The sequence below is a fragment of the Astatotilapia calliptera genome, chromosome 7, assembly GCF_964374335.1.
Source record: "Astatotilapia calliptera chromosome 7, fAstCal68.1, whole genome shotgun sequence".
Taxonomy (NCBI): Eukaryota; Metazoa; Chordata; class Actinopteri; order Cichliformes; family Cichlidae; genus Astatotilapia; species Astatotilapia calliptera.
The window spans coordinates 35,266,217-35,279,718 of NC_137428.1; the positions used below are offsets into that span (position 1 = coordinate 35,266,217).

Below are 13,502 nucleotides of genomic sequence, written 5' to 3' on the forward strand. Positions count from 1 at the left end.
CTTAAACTTTTGATCGGGACTGTACATAGCTACAAAGCTGCATTCACGAAATATAACCACAGAAAAATGGTGACTGTTTGAATTGCAAATGTGAAAAGTTTTGCACTGTGTAACCTACAATAATCACCCAGACACATACAGTATGTCAACTGCCTCTGAAATATTTAACCTAAAGAAATAAAAGTAACCCAGAATTCCTACAAGCAATCTGATAAATGAGCAGCATGTGGATTTATAAGGTTACTGTCACCTTGTGGCTATGCCTTACATCTTAGAATTTGAAAGCTATTGGTATTATACTGTTCACTTTACCAAACTGCTGTAGAAACAGAGCTCATTTCATACCGTTACATGCATACTGAAAATGATGATGACTTTAAAGAAAGTAATATAAGCACTGAGCTACTATAAAATCACAAGGTACAAAAGGGGAATCTATATACTGTATGCGTCCACTGCAACCTCATGAAAACAGAAAATATAGCCACAACAGCACATGCAAATTAAAAACCTGTTTAGGAGGAATTTGGTTTTAGATTTTAAAACCTTAGAAACGTAATACTCAATACTAGAAATAACAAACCACTAAAAAGATCAAAGTATGAGTACCGCAGTATAACAGCTAAATAGCATTATAGACAGTATTCTAATCTCAACTCTTTATATTATGTGACAACAGGACATGCAATATTTTCTTAGTTTAAAAAACTTTTTAGAGGGAAATTTATTTAACTTAACCTCAGTATAACTTTCCAACACATTTTGAATATTAAACCAATACTAATATAGTATTTTTATGGCTAAAGAGAAAGATGTAAAAAGAAAAAAGTAAAGTCTTTCAAAGATAGCAAATCAAACTGTCAGGTTTTGTGTCGTGGCGAGGAAGAAAGAAGCCAAACGCAGGACTCGCAGGTAGGTGAAGACTGGGAATTTATTATGATGAGCGGATGAAACAGGACATGAAACGGAGGGCTGACTGAACGGAGATAGCTGGCTGAACTGAAAAGATAGAACTGGCTGGCTGGACTGGAAACACGTATGGCGTAGACAACATCAACATCAATGACACGACAAAGAACTGGAGGAAACTGAGGACTTAAACACACAGACTGATGCGGATGATAATGAGAGACCGGTGAGTACACAGCTGAACATAATCTGGCTAACGACATGAGAGACGAGCTGATACGGGAAAAACAGGAAGTGAGAACAACATTGATGTGGCAAAATAAACTGAACATGAACAAACTGAAATCACTGGGTCAATGACCCAGGAACACAAACACTGTCCACTGAGCCCAATACTGCATATGAGTGGTGAAATAAAACCCCAAAACAGCAATTAGATGAGCCAAAGTACTTTAAAAACTAGCCAGCCTCCCTTAATCATATGCTTACATGATCTCTAATCATTGACATCCCTGATGTGTGCAGGAAATGGCATGTCTGGCAAGGTTCTCAAAATATTCTAAATTAAATCATGGAATAAAATATTTGTAAAAATTAGACATCCAAATGTGAAACTACATAACTGATTGTGGAAAAACACAACACTACGAGAGGTGTTCTGTCTCCTGAATGCAAAGGCGGATTTTGTGCAGGCACACAGCTACTGGAGGTTAATGGAGCACTATGGACAGAATAGCTGTTTGGTCTTGGTGTGCAGACTGCAGACTTTAGATACACAGGTATGAAGAGAGAAGAAGAATGGTTTGGCCAACCAATTATTGGATGTAAGTGCACAGATCTCAACTGAGCACCTGATGGTAAACAGTGTTATGTCATAACTTTTTGTGTGGGGTCCATTTTCTTTTCCAAGATGATTTGTGGGACAATTATGAGTTCACATGTGTCTGAAAATGTGTTTTTATGAGAGCAAGTGAAGACTGGAGTTGAAATACCTTAGATCAACCATCCAAAGCAATGAATAGTGCACAAGTCAGTTAAAGGAGCGAGGGCAGGCAGGGATGGAGAAGAGTGGGGTGATTTGTGACAGAAGTAGCAAGAGTGAAAAGGAAAGTTTACAAGACAGCAGTGAAACCTGCTGTGATGTATGGTTTGAAGATGGTGACACTGACAAAAAGACAGGGGGCAGAGCTGGAGGTGGCAGAGATTAAGATGTTAAGGTTTTAAGGAGAAGGGATAGTGTGTACAGGGAGTGCAGAATTATTAGGCAAGTTGTATTTTTGAGGAATAATTTTATTATTGAACAACAACCATGTTCTCAATGAACCCAAAAAACTCATTAATAGCAAAGCTGAATGTTTTTGGAAGTAGTTTTTAGTTTTAGCTATTTTAGGGGGATATCTGTGTGTGCAGGTGACTATTACTGTGCATAATTATTAGGCAACTTAACAAAAAACAAATATATACCCATTTCAAACATTTATTTTTACCAGTGAAACCAATATAACATCTCCACATTCACAAATATACATTTCTGACATTCAAAAACAAAACAAAAACAAATCAGCGACCAATATAGCCACCTTTCTTTGCAAGGACACTCAAAAGCCTGCCATCCATGGATTCTGTCAGTGTTTTGATCTGTTCACCATCAACATTGCGTGCAGCAGCAACCACAGCCTCCCAGACACTGTTCAGAGAGGTGTACTGTTTTCCCTCCTTGTAAATCTCACATTTGATGATGGACCACAGGTTCTCAATGGGGTTCAGATCAGGTGAACAAGGTGGCCATGTCATTAGTTTTTCTTCTTTTATACCCTTTCTTGCCAGCCACGCTGTGGAGTACTTGGACGCGTGTGATGGAGCATTGTCCTGCATGAAAATCATGTTTTTCTTGAAGGATGCAGACTTCGTCCTGTACCACTGCTTGAAGAAGGTGTCTTCCAGAAACTGGCAGTAGGACTGGGAGTTGAGCTTGACTCCATCCTCAACCCGAAAAGGCCCCACAAGCTCATCTTTGATGATACCAGCCCAAACCAGTACTCCACCTCCACCTTGCTGGCGTCTGAGTGGGACTGGAGCTCTCTGCCCTTTACCAATCCAGCCACGGGCCCATCCATCTGGCCCATCAAGACTCACTCTCATTTCATCAGTCCATAAAACCTTAGAAAAACCAGTCTTGAGATATTTCTTGGCCCAGTCTTGACGTTTCAGCTTGTGTGTCTTGTTCAGTGGTGGTCGTCTTTCAGCCTTTCTTACCTTGGCCATGTCTCTGAGTATTGCACACCTTGTGCTTTTGGGCACTCCAGTGATGTTGCAGCTCTGAAATATGGCCAAACTGGTGGCAAGTGGCATCTTGGCAGCTGCACGCTTGACTTTTCTCAGTTCATGGGCAGTTATTTGGCGCCTTGGTTTTTCCACACGCTTCTTGCGACCCTGTTGACTATTTTGAATGAAACGCTTGATTGTTCGATGATCACGCTTCAGAAGCTTTGCAATTTTGAGACTGCTGCATCCCTCTGCAAGATATCTCACTGTTTTTGACTTTTCTGAGCCTGTCAAGTCCTTCTTTTGACCCATTTTGCCAAAGGAAAGGAAGTTGCCTAATAATTATGCACACCTGATATAGGGTGTTGATGTCATTAGACCACACCCCTTCTCATTACAGAGATGCACATCACCTAATATGCTTAATTGGTAGTAGGCTTTCGAGCCTATACAGCTTGGAGTAAGACAACATGCATGAAGAGGATGATGTGGACAAAATACTCATTTTCCTAATAATTCTGCACTCCCTGTACATCACACAGAGGATGTTGAGAGAAAGACCACAGAGACCATTCACAGATGCAGTGAAGGAGGACATGCAGAGGGTTGGTGTGACAGAGGAGGATGCTAGGAATAAGGTGAGAGAGAGCCAGATGATTGGCTACCCCAAAAGAAAAATAAGTAGAAAAGACTGATGAAGTGTGGAAAAAATAAGGGGCGGCAGTTTTTTTGTAAATTCTAACTTCTAAGAGCTTGCATTTCTTGTCATAACAATTTCCATCGCACACAGAAGTGTGTGAAGACATTTGTAGTATGCACCAAATTTTATCAGGTTTATTTTTTTATTTATTCGAGGTATCTGAGGTTGGCCAGATGAGTATAAGTGTTGTTAGTTTTTACCTTTACAGTTGACTTTGCTTTGAAATTACAGAGTTGATAGCCTCTAACACAATTTCTTCAGCACATTGCCTTTTCTCCACATCTCAATAAGTGACTCAGTTTCACACTAAGTGATATAGGAGTGTCTACAGTTACTCATCAATAAATATGGGAGCAGAAATCAGGCTCATGCACATACAAACATTTCCACAATGGCAGAGAAAAAAAAAAGGACCAGGCATAAAGACGATGAAATGAAGGTATATGCACATTCTGCATTTGTGCATGGACACAATTTTCTTGTTGGAGACGTGGGCAAGAAATACAGCGATAAAAGCCAAAACAAACTGGTCAGAGTAAAAATAACTGGTGTATCAAAAAGGGATGACTTTGAGCAGAACGAAATGTAAAAGGCTGAAAATGCAAAGAAAATGTTCTGACTGAGAGGAAAGGCATTCTTGGATCACAGCGGTGCATGGCTGCAATGCTTAGGATAATGAGCCAGAAAAGCAACAGGAGATGTTTGAAGTGAATTGAGGAAGAGCGAGAAGAAGAAAAGAAGGAAAGATGGCTCTGTAAGTGGCTCCCACTGTAGTACCAGTTAGCTGCTTTCTTGTGGGAGAAGAGAATGCAGGGGAAAAGAGAAAGAAATAAGGCAGGGAAAAGCAAAGGAGACGTGTTTGGGGGAATTGAAAGAAGGATGTAAACACAGGGAGAGCAAGGGATGATTAACAGAGGAAAACAGGAAAAAGAAACAGAATTAACAGAATTTAGCTGTATTTATTTATTGAGCAAATAAATGGATGAATTCATCATTAATCACCCATAATTAGGGCAAATGCACTTATGTTTTTCAGATGCATATTGTATGAGCCATTCACCAGGCTGGAGTCGCACTTTGTCACCCGTTCAAGCGTTTGCAAGGTGCAGCTGTCTAATCATTGCATATGCATTTAAAGGAGGATCACACCAACAGCACCAAGGCGATTATGTATTCCCTCTGATTTAGTGAGGTCACAGTATTTGTGGCAGTTTTGCAGACAGATTCTCTGCCTTTGAAATGAAGGCAATGAAAACATCACAGTGGGGGTTTAAAGGAGTAACAAGGAAGAATGCAGCGGGAAATGAAAAATGCTTTTAAGACAGGCTTGCATGTAACTGGGAAATATTCATGGAAACAAAAATTAGACAATATCTAACATGAGCAGTCTGACATGAGTCTCTGTGCATCCAGATTAGTTTGTGATACTTTTGGAGAACACGATCTCCTAATTTTTCCAGTTTCAGTTTGGTTTGCATGAAAATGATACATAATGTCCTGCTTTTTTGTATCTTTAATGATATAGAATCCTTCTGCAGTTCAGCTAATTACTTTTAATTTGTGGCACGCCTAATGTCTGGTGATTTCCATCCATCCATCTTCATCCGCTTTATCCGGGGCCAGGTAACGGGGCCAGCAGCCTAAGCAGAGAAGCCCAGACCTCCCTCTCCCCAGCCACCTCCTCCAGCTTATCCGGGGGAACACCAAGGCGTTCCCAGGCCAGCCAAGATATATAATCTCTCCAGCGTGTCCTGGGTCTGCCCTGGGGCCTCCTCCCGGTGGGACATGCCTGGAACACCGCGCCCAGGAGGCGCCCAGGAGGCATCCTTGTCAGATGCCCAAACCACCTCAGCTGGTTCCTTTCGATGTGGAGCAGCAGCGGCTCTACTCTGAGCCCCTCCTGGATGGCTGAACTTCTCACCCTATCTCTAAGGGAGAGGCCAGCCACCCTTCGGAGGAAGCTCATTTCCGCCGCTTGTATCCGCGATCTCGTTCTTACGGTCACTACCCACAGCTCGTGGCCATAGGTGAGGGAGGGACGTAGATCGACCGGTAAATTGAGAGCTTCGCTTTTACACTCAGCTCTCTCTTCACCGTGACGGACCGTCTGTTGATCTCCGGCTCCCTTCTCCCATCACTCGCGAACAAGACCCCGAGATACTTGAACTCCTCCACTTGGGGCAGGAACTCATCCCTGACCCGGAGTGGGCACTCCACCCTTTTCCGGCTGAGAACCATGGCCTCAGATTTGGAGGTCATTTTGTCTGGTAATTTTTTTTAATGCAAATCTGTACATTACTGTGTGTAATTCTGCTTAAAAACCTTTAAATAACCTAACCAAACCAAACCATAATGTCCCTGCTAATTACTAAGATGCAAAGAAATTTGAACTGTGAATTAAACCACAATACAGGGCAGCTGAATGTCTCTTTAGTTAAAGACATGCAGCTACAACTTTAATCATCTAAATCCCCAACATTTGGTAAGTACTACTACTGCAATAAATGATACTTTGGTTTACAGTTTTTAATTGGGTTAAAATAATAAAAAACAAGAAGCTCTGGATAAAAATGGACATTGCCACATCGGCCCAGACATGTTGCTATTTCCTAATTCTGCTTGGCTGAACAGCCCGCATCCTTTAGGGAATCTTTTCTCTTGAATTCTAGCATCGTGTGTTTTCACAAGGCACTATCACGCTTTTGTCTGCACTGAAAAAAAAAAGAGGTGCTGGAGTTTAGATAACAAAACTGTCTGGGTCTATGATAGAAACGAAAAGTACTAGAAACTTAAAAGGCTGGAGGGGTTTAACCCAGTGACCCAGTTGTCTAAGACACAAGAAATCTCTGTTTTGAGTCCAAGCACAGAATGTTACGTGACATTTAGGCTCCCTCTTTTCTTATGTTTCCTCTCATCCTTTAATGTGCTCTGGTGGCTCCAGCTGTGGAAAATGTGTCTTTGCATCACAACAAACAAACAGAAAATAAATCTAAGATTTATGTTTGACAGAATTAAGAAGGCTCTGGGAGAAAGAGGCATCTTCATGCCCTAAAATAAAACCACAGAGTAAATTTACAGCCGCTTTCTTTTGGAAAAAACAGCCAGTGTTGTTGTTTCTTCTGTGATGTTTGTGAATGTGCATAATGAATCTTGGGTGAGTCTTTAATTTTCAATATGCCAACCAAATTGCTTATCTTTCCCTTTCCTTCCAGCCACAATTGATCACATCTTTATGCTTTAACTGGTATTCCAATAAAAATATCACATTTTTCTACTTGCTTTGCAGACCACAGCCTGTAATTTAAAAAGCTTCCTCTCTGATTTTTATGTCTTTCATTTGTCGTATACTGCAATGTTAGTGCCACTACTCTATTTCACATCACGTACTCCTAGACATCCTGAGGGAGCTCAAACTAGACTCACTCCTTCCCACTGAAAAGCCAGCTGAGGTGGTTTGGGTATATGATCGGGATGTCTCCCTTTGTGGGCATGCCCAAAAGGAGGAGGCCCCGCAGTATAGACCCAGAACTCGCTGGTGAGATTATATATCTTGTCTGACCTGGGAGTGCCTCGTGTTCCCTTAGCAGGACTGAAAACGTCATAAGAAGAAAGAGCATCTCGAATAACATGATTCACAGATTTATATTATCCATGTAATTATCCTTAGTGTTTGTTATTTTTTATTTGTATATCCAGCTCTTGTTTTGCTAAGTGTTTTTTTCTTTTTATTGTGCCTGCTTGTGTTTCCCTCTGTCTGGCTTTTCCCTTCCAGTTTTCTGCTCTCATTACTGCCTGATTTAGTTTACAGACTCCTTACTGTCCTTCCCTCCATGTGTGTTTGCTTTTAGTCTGTCTCAACCTTTGTCAGATTGTTGTTGGATATCTCACGTTTTCTCTCGCTTACTCTTTTCTCATTTTGAGACATTTTTTTCCTGCCATCAGTGTGCAGCGCTTTGCATCTTTTAATTTAAGTGACTTTCTGACTCCACTCAAGTGCACTCTGGTTCTCTGTCTCTCTTTGGGTTGAACAATCTCTTCAACACGACTGATAATTTTTATGTATTTTTCCATTACGTACTTACTTGTTACTGCTGATTGCTTTATCATAACCAATCGGAGATAAACACCAGTGAGTGGACAACATTCTTCTTTAAGCTCTTCTCTCATTTCATTTATGGTCATTTAACTTCTAATTTGTTTGGGGGCTGGTCTTTTTTATGAAGCGTTGAAGCGTAAGACTTTTTTCCTGTTTCCGTTTAAAAGAAACAGACTGACTCGTATTCTGTGGATGTGAATGCACAGGGACACTAACACTGAACAGTGACACTACCATACAAACAGAAACCTAGACTGACACTGACACACTGAAGCGGACCCCTGTTTACTTGTTCAACATTTGAGCAATTGTTTTACAGTATGCATACAAAAAGGCATGGTCAAAGATGAAGTAGTCCAAAGTCTGCAAGTTTTATGAATGAATCAATGTGAAATACCTTCGTGGTTCCAGGTGTCAATGTGTGCTCCATGTGAGTGTGGAGGAAAGAGGTCACACAGACCCAAAGCACAATTTTTTTTTCAGAAAATTTAAAGTTCTGCCAGGTAAACAAGCTAAAAACAGCATGATTCTGCTCGTCTAACCTTAACCTCCAGTGGTAGGCCAACACTGTAAAGGTTGCACTGAGGGAAGTGCTAGAGGAAAGGTCATGAGATTCATGCACTTTCATGGTTTATCTCAATGCAAAAATAGAACAAGAAATGAAGTCAAGCCACAAGTATCTACAGTATAAAACTATTGTGATCAGTGCATAGAATTAGAACAAGGGTTCAAGCTCTTCAGATCAGCAAAATACATGTCCTGATATCATTATCAAAAAAGAGAGATAAAAATATGGAGATAATAAAACTGGAAAAGTTGATGAAGAATGAGGAAAAATAACATCTCTGTGGATAATATAACAAATAAGTGGATGTTCAAAGTTTTAGTGTGGATAGACTCACGCTGTAAAGGATGTCCACCCAGCCCTCCATGGTAATGCACTGGAAGACTGTAAGCACTGCGAAAAGGATGTTGTCGAAGTTGGTAATACCAAAGTTGGGTCCGGTCCAGTACACTTTACACTCGCTCCCACTGGGACAGGTCCTCGCTGGGGGCTCATTACCACAAGGCCAGTCAGCTGTTCTCTCATCTGACCAAAAGAGAGATACAGAGAGAAAGGAAAATGATTCTGCCAGCCTGTTTAAATCTACTAGACATATACAGCATAGGCTTGTTCCTGCACTTGTGTGCGTAACCAACCAGTGTTATCCCAATGTTTCCAAAATGTTTCACATTCTTCCAAAAAGTCCAACCATCTACTCCTAATCAGTCATCGTTCATGGCTACAACACTTACAAAGAAAAATACACCACAGGTCCATTAGTCACATCTGTGTCATAGTCTACGTGAGCAGCTGGGTGTGGCCTGTGTGGATCCCTGCCTCCTGTACCCACCTTGCTGCGGGCCTACCATCCACTCACCCCAGCAGCACACCTGGAGTTCATTCTGGGCAATCAAGGGAGGGTATTTAGGCCAGTTCACCAACCCACCTAAGTTGGTAACAGCCTCTAGCTTAAGAGCCAAGTTCCTTGTTTGCTTACCTTGTCGGCGGGTCTCCTGCTCTGCCAGCCTGCTATGGCACAACACCACCACTAAGGTTCACCTTTTGGATTCTGGACACAAACCCTCTCAGTATTCTCAGTCACACTCCAGTATCACCAACCGCACTACCTGCCTGCCTTCACCACCCCACGCAGGGGCCTAGGAAACTCAGGTCAGACCTCCTAAACACTCCTCTGCCACCCACTCGGACCTCTGCCTCAGCCTCCTCCTACCCAAGTAAGGCAGTCCATTTCAGTATTCACTATAATCTCTGGCCCAACCCATGCACCCACTAACACCATTTCTCTCTCTCTCCCTTTAGTGTGCACCGTGAGCACCACGCCACCAGTCACTGCTTATGTAATGTACCTCGGGCTGCCACACTAGGATTCTCTGCCTTGTAATGAATTGTGTATGAAGTCAAGTTTCTAGGTTTTTGTTTCGCCACCACACTAGTGTCCACCCACTAACCATTATATTGTGTATAACGCCATGCTAAGGTCCCTGGTTTGTCTCTCCTTGTTTTCCCTGTGTTGTTGTAAATAAAACTTCTTTAGTTCAACTATTCTGCCTCCGCACTTGAGTGCAGTTCTGGTACAGGCCTCTGGCCCCCTTGACAATCTGCTCCAACCCACATTCACTGGTTTTCTCAGGTGAGGACCACTGACCTAGTAACCTGTAACTCTGAGTCAAGCTGCAGCCTCATGCTTTCAATCACTGCACAAAGCTCGGGTCCACAGGTGAAGGTCAGTCCAACAATCATCTTGGGAATTACAAGCTTGGCTCTCTGGCTTGGCTCACTTTAAAAGAATGACGCTATCATTGCAGCTGAGGCACTTAACTAGCAGCAAATCTTTTAGCTCCTCATCTATACTGATGACACCATAGCTCGACCTACATCTGTAAAATAGATTTCTTGTATCTTCTTTAACTTAACAGAAAAGAAGATGGCACAGATGAACTTGGGACATCCTTTCTTGTAAGTCAGGTCAGGATATTTTCCATTGATGTCCTTTCTAACATGTAGCACGCAACAGGAAAAGGCTTCAGACACATTGGCACTATTAGAAATATAGCATGTTGTTTATATAATAAGGCTGCTTGGATGGAGCAAAGAGGAGGCAGCACATATGATGGGTGCAGCAGTGAATGCACTGAACAATGAGCTGCACCGTCACACAGAGTTTATGGTAGGGAGAAGTCAGGTTAAACACCAGCTTTGCTGATTGATGTTGAGAAATGAGTGAAAATAGCTGTAATGAAATATAAGAATGATGTTTTACGGACTTTTATTTCATTTTCTAATCTTTTCTTTGCATCACCACCAGCGCCTGGCCAAAGCCAGAGAAACTTAGATGATGGTGTCAGGAGATTCATCAAGAAAATGTGCATTGCATGATCACTAAAAGAAACACAACTCAATAACAACTGTTTTATTGTGGATATAAACAGAAATAATTGATACGCAGAGCAGTAAAAAACAACAACAAATAAAAGTACTTCAATGCACTTGAACTGTTTATGTTTTGTATGGAAAGAATTCAGATATCATCAAATCAAGCAAACTGCAATTTGTGTGCTTTCACTTGAAGCTCTGAATCTACACCATCTCTGTAATTGCATCAGCTGCCAGAACACTGTAAACCATCCTGCTGGATAAGCATGATTTAGTCGTATTCTGCATTCAGTTTCCCTTGGATGTCAGAGCTGGGAGTAACGTCACTCCTGAGTTCAGTGCTTTCCAGTGGTAAGCTGGAAAAGCTCGGATAAACAAAATTTGTTTTGCTCCTTTGTGAAGTAGAAACTTTCATGCATCGCTAGCATTACAGCATAATGCCTACTTTTGTTGCGCTTGAAAACACCACCACAGCATGTTCATGGGAAGAATCTCATCAGTATTCTATGTGTGGCTTGTTTAACGACTCAGCAGCACAGATTATATATTTTAGAGTTTTACTACATGCACTGCTGCCATCTCGGATTGTAAATTTGGACTTGGTGAGCTCTATATATTTTATATATCTGAAATGAATGTTGTAAAATAATTTTTTCCAACCTGCCGTGGAAGCTGTCTAACAAAGGAATGGAATCTTTTCTGGGATTCTCAAAGTGACAAACAATAATATTGGTGTACATGACAGGCTGCAGAAAGTTTGGTTAAAGGATGTGCTGGCACACATGTCAGCAGATGGAAACTAGAATAAAGAATAAATACTCTGAGTATAACATATGCCTTGTGCCTCCAGAGTTTCATGAGGCGTAGTGGCTGATCACAAGTCGAGCCAAGTTTTAACGATGATTTGCAGAGCCATATTGCAAAGCCAACATCCCCCTGGTGTCACTCCAGTGAAATGTGTCCTTTCCTTCCCACTGACAGGTGCCGTGTCAGCTGGACTCAGTGTTTACAGGTGATATGGGACCCCTCTGAGGTCTTCATTTTCTTTGGCTGGCTACACTTCTTCAGTTTTATAAGAAATGATAACCTTAAATAGCATGTTATTATTTAAAACAAGTCCGATGGCATATATACACTCAACAAAAATATAAACGCAAAACCTTTGTTACTGCTCCCATTCCCCATGGGATGGACGTAGAGACCTAAAATTCATTCCAGATACACAATATAACCATCCCTCCCAAACAGTGGTCACAAATCAGTCCAAATGTGTGGTAGTGGGCACATCTGCTATATTGAGATAATCCATCCCACCTCACAGGTGTGCCACATCAGGATGCTGATCTGACATCATGAGTAGTGCACAGGTGTACCTCAGACTGCAGTTTTTTTGCGCTATTGGGGGTCTGGGGACCCAGAACCGGTCAGTATCTGGTGTGACCACCATTTGCCTCATGCAGTGCAACACATCGTCGCATGGAGTCTATCAGATTGTCAATTGTGGCCTGTGGAATGTTGGTCCACTCCACTTCAATGGCTGTGCGAGGTTGTTGGATATTCGTGGGAACTGGTACACGCTGTCGTATACGCCGGTCAAGCACATCCCGAACATGCTCAATGGGTGACATGTCCGGTGAGTATGCTGGCCATGCAAGAACTGGGACATTCTCAGCTGCCATCTGCCCTGAACAATGTGAACCATGATTCATCCGTGAAGCGCACACCTCTCCAACGTGCCAGACGCCATCGAATGTGAGCATTTGCCCACACAAGTCTGTTACGGCGACGAGCTGGAGTCAGGTCAAGACCCCGATGAGGACGACGGGCATGCAGTTGAGCGTCCCTGAGACGGTTTCTGACAGTTTGTGCAGAAATTGTTTGGTTGTGCAAGCCAATTGTTCCAGCAGCTGTCTGGGTGGCTGGTCTCAGACGATCTTGGAGGTGAACCTGCTGGATGTGGAGGTCCTGGGCTGGTGTGGTTACACGAGGTCTGCGGTTGTGAGGCCGGTTGGATGTGCTGCCATATTCTCTGAAACGCCTGTGGAGACGGCTTATGGTTGAGAAATGAACATTCAATGCACGGGCGACAGATCTGGTTGACATTCCTGCTGTCAGCATGCCAATTGCACGCTCCCTCATTGCTTGTGGCATCTGTGGCATTTTGCTGTGAGACAAAACTGCACATTCCAGGGTGGCCTTTTGTTGTGGGCAGTCTGAGGTACACCTGTGCACTACTCATGATGTCAGATCAGCATCCTGATGTGGCACACCTGTGAGGTGGGATGGATTATCTCAATATAGCAGATGTGCCCACTACCACACATTTGGACTGATTTGTGACCACTGTTTGGGAGGGATGGTTATATTGTGTATCTGGAATGAATTTTAGGTCTCTACGTCCATCCCATGGGGAATGGGAGCAGTAACAAAGGTGTTGCGTTTATATTTTTGTTGAGTGTATATATATACAGTGGGGCAAAAAAGTATTTAGTCAGCCACCGATTGTGCAAGTTCCCCCACCTAAAATGATGACAGAGGTCAGTAATTTGCACCAGAGGTACACTTCAACTGTGAGAGACAGAATGTGAAAAAAA

The 13,502-nt window shown here is 42.3% G+C and overlaps 1 protein-coding gene across 1 annotated transcript in view; it reads right to left on the bottom strand.

Annotated features, from left to right (window-relative positions):
- The window catches only part of cacna1bb (calcium channel, voltage-dependent, N type, alpha 1B subunit, b), a 157,877-nt gene that overhangs the window by 134,865 nt on the left and 9,510 nt on the right, over nucleotides 1-13,502 (bottom strand). Inside the window, exon 3 of the mRNA XM_080303293.1 lies at nucleotides 8,873-9,060. Within this exon, the coding sequence (XP_080159419.1) occupies nucleotides 8,873-9,060 (188 nt within the window). The remainder of the gene's footprint in view (nucleotides 1-8,872; nucleotides 9,061-13,502) is intronic.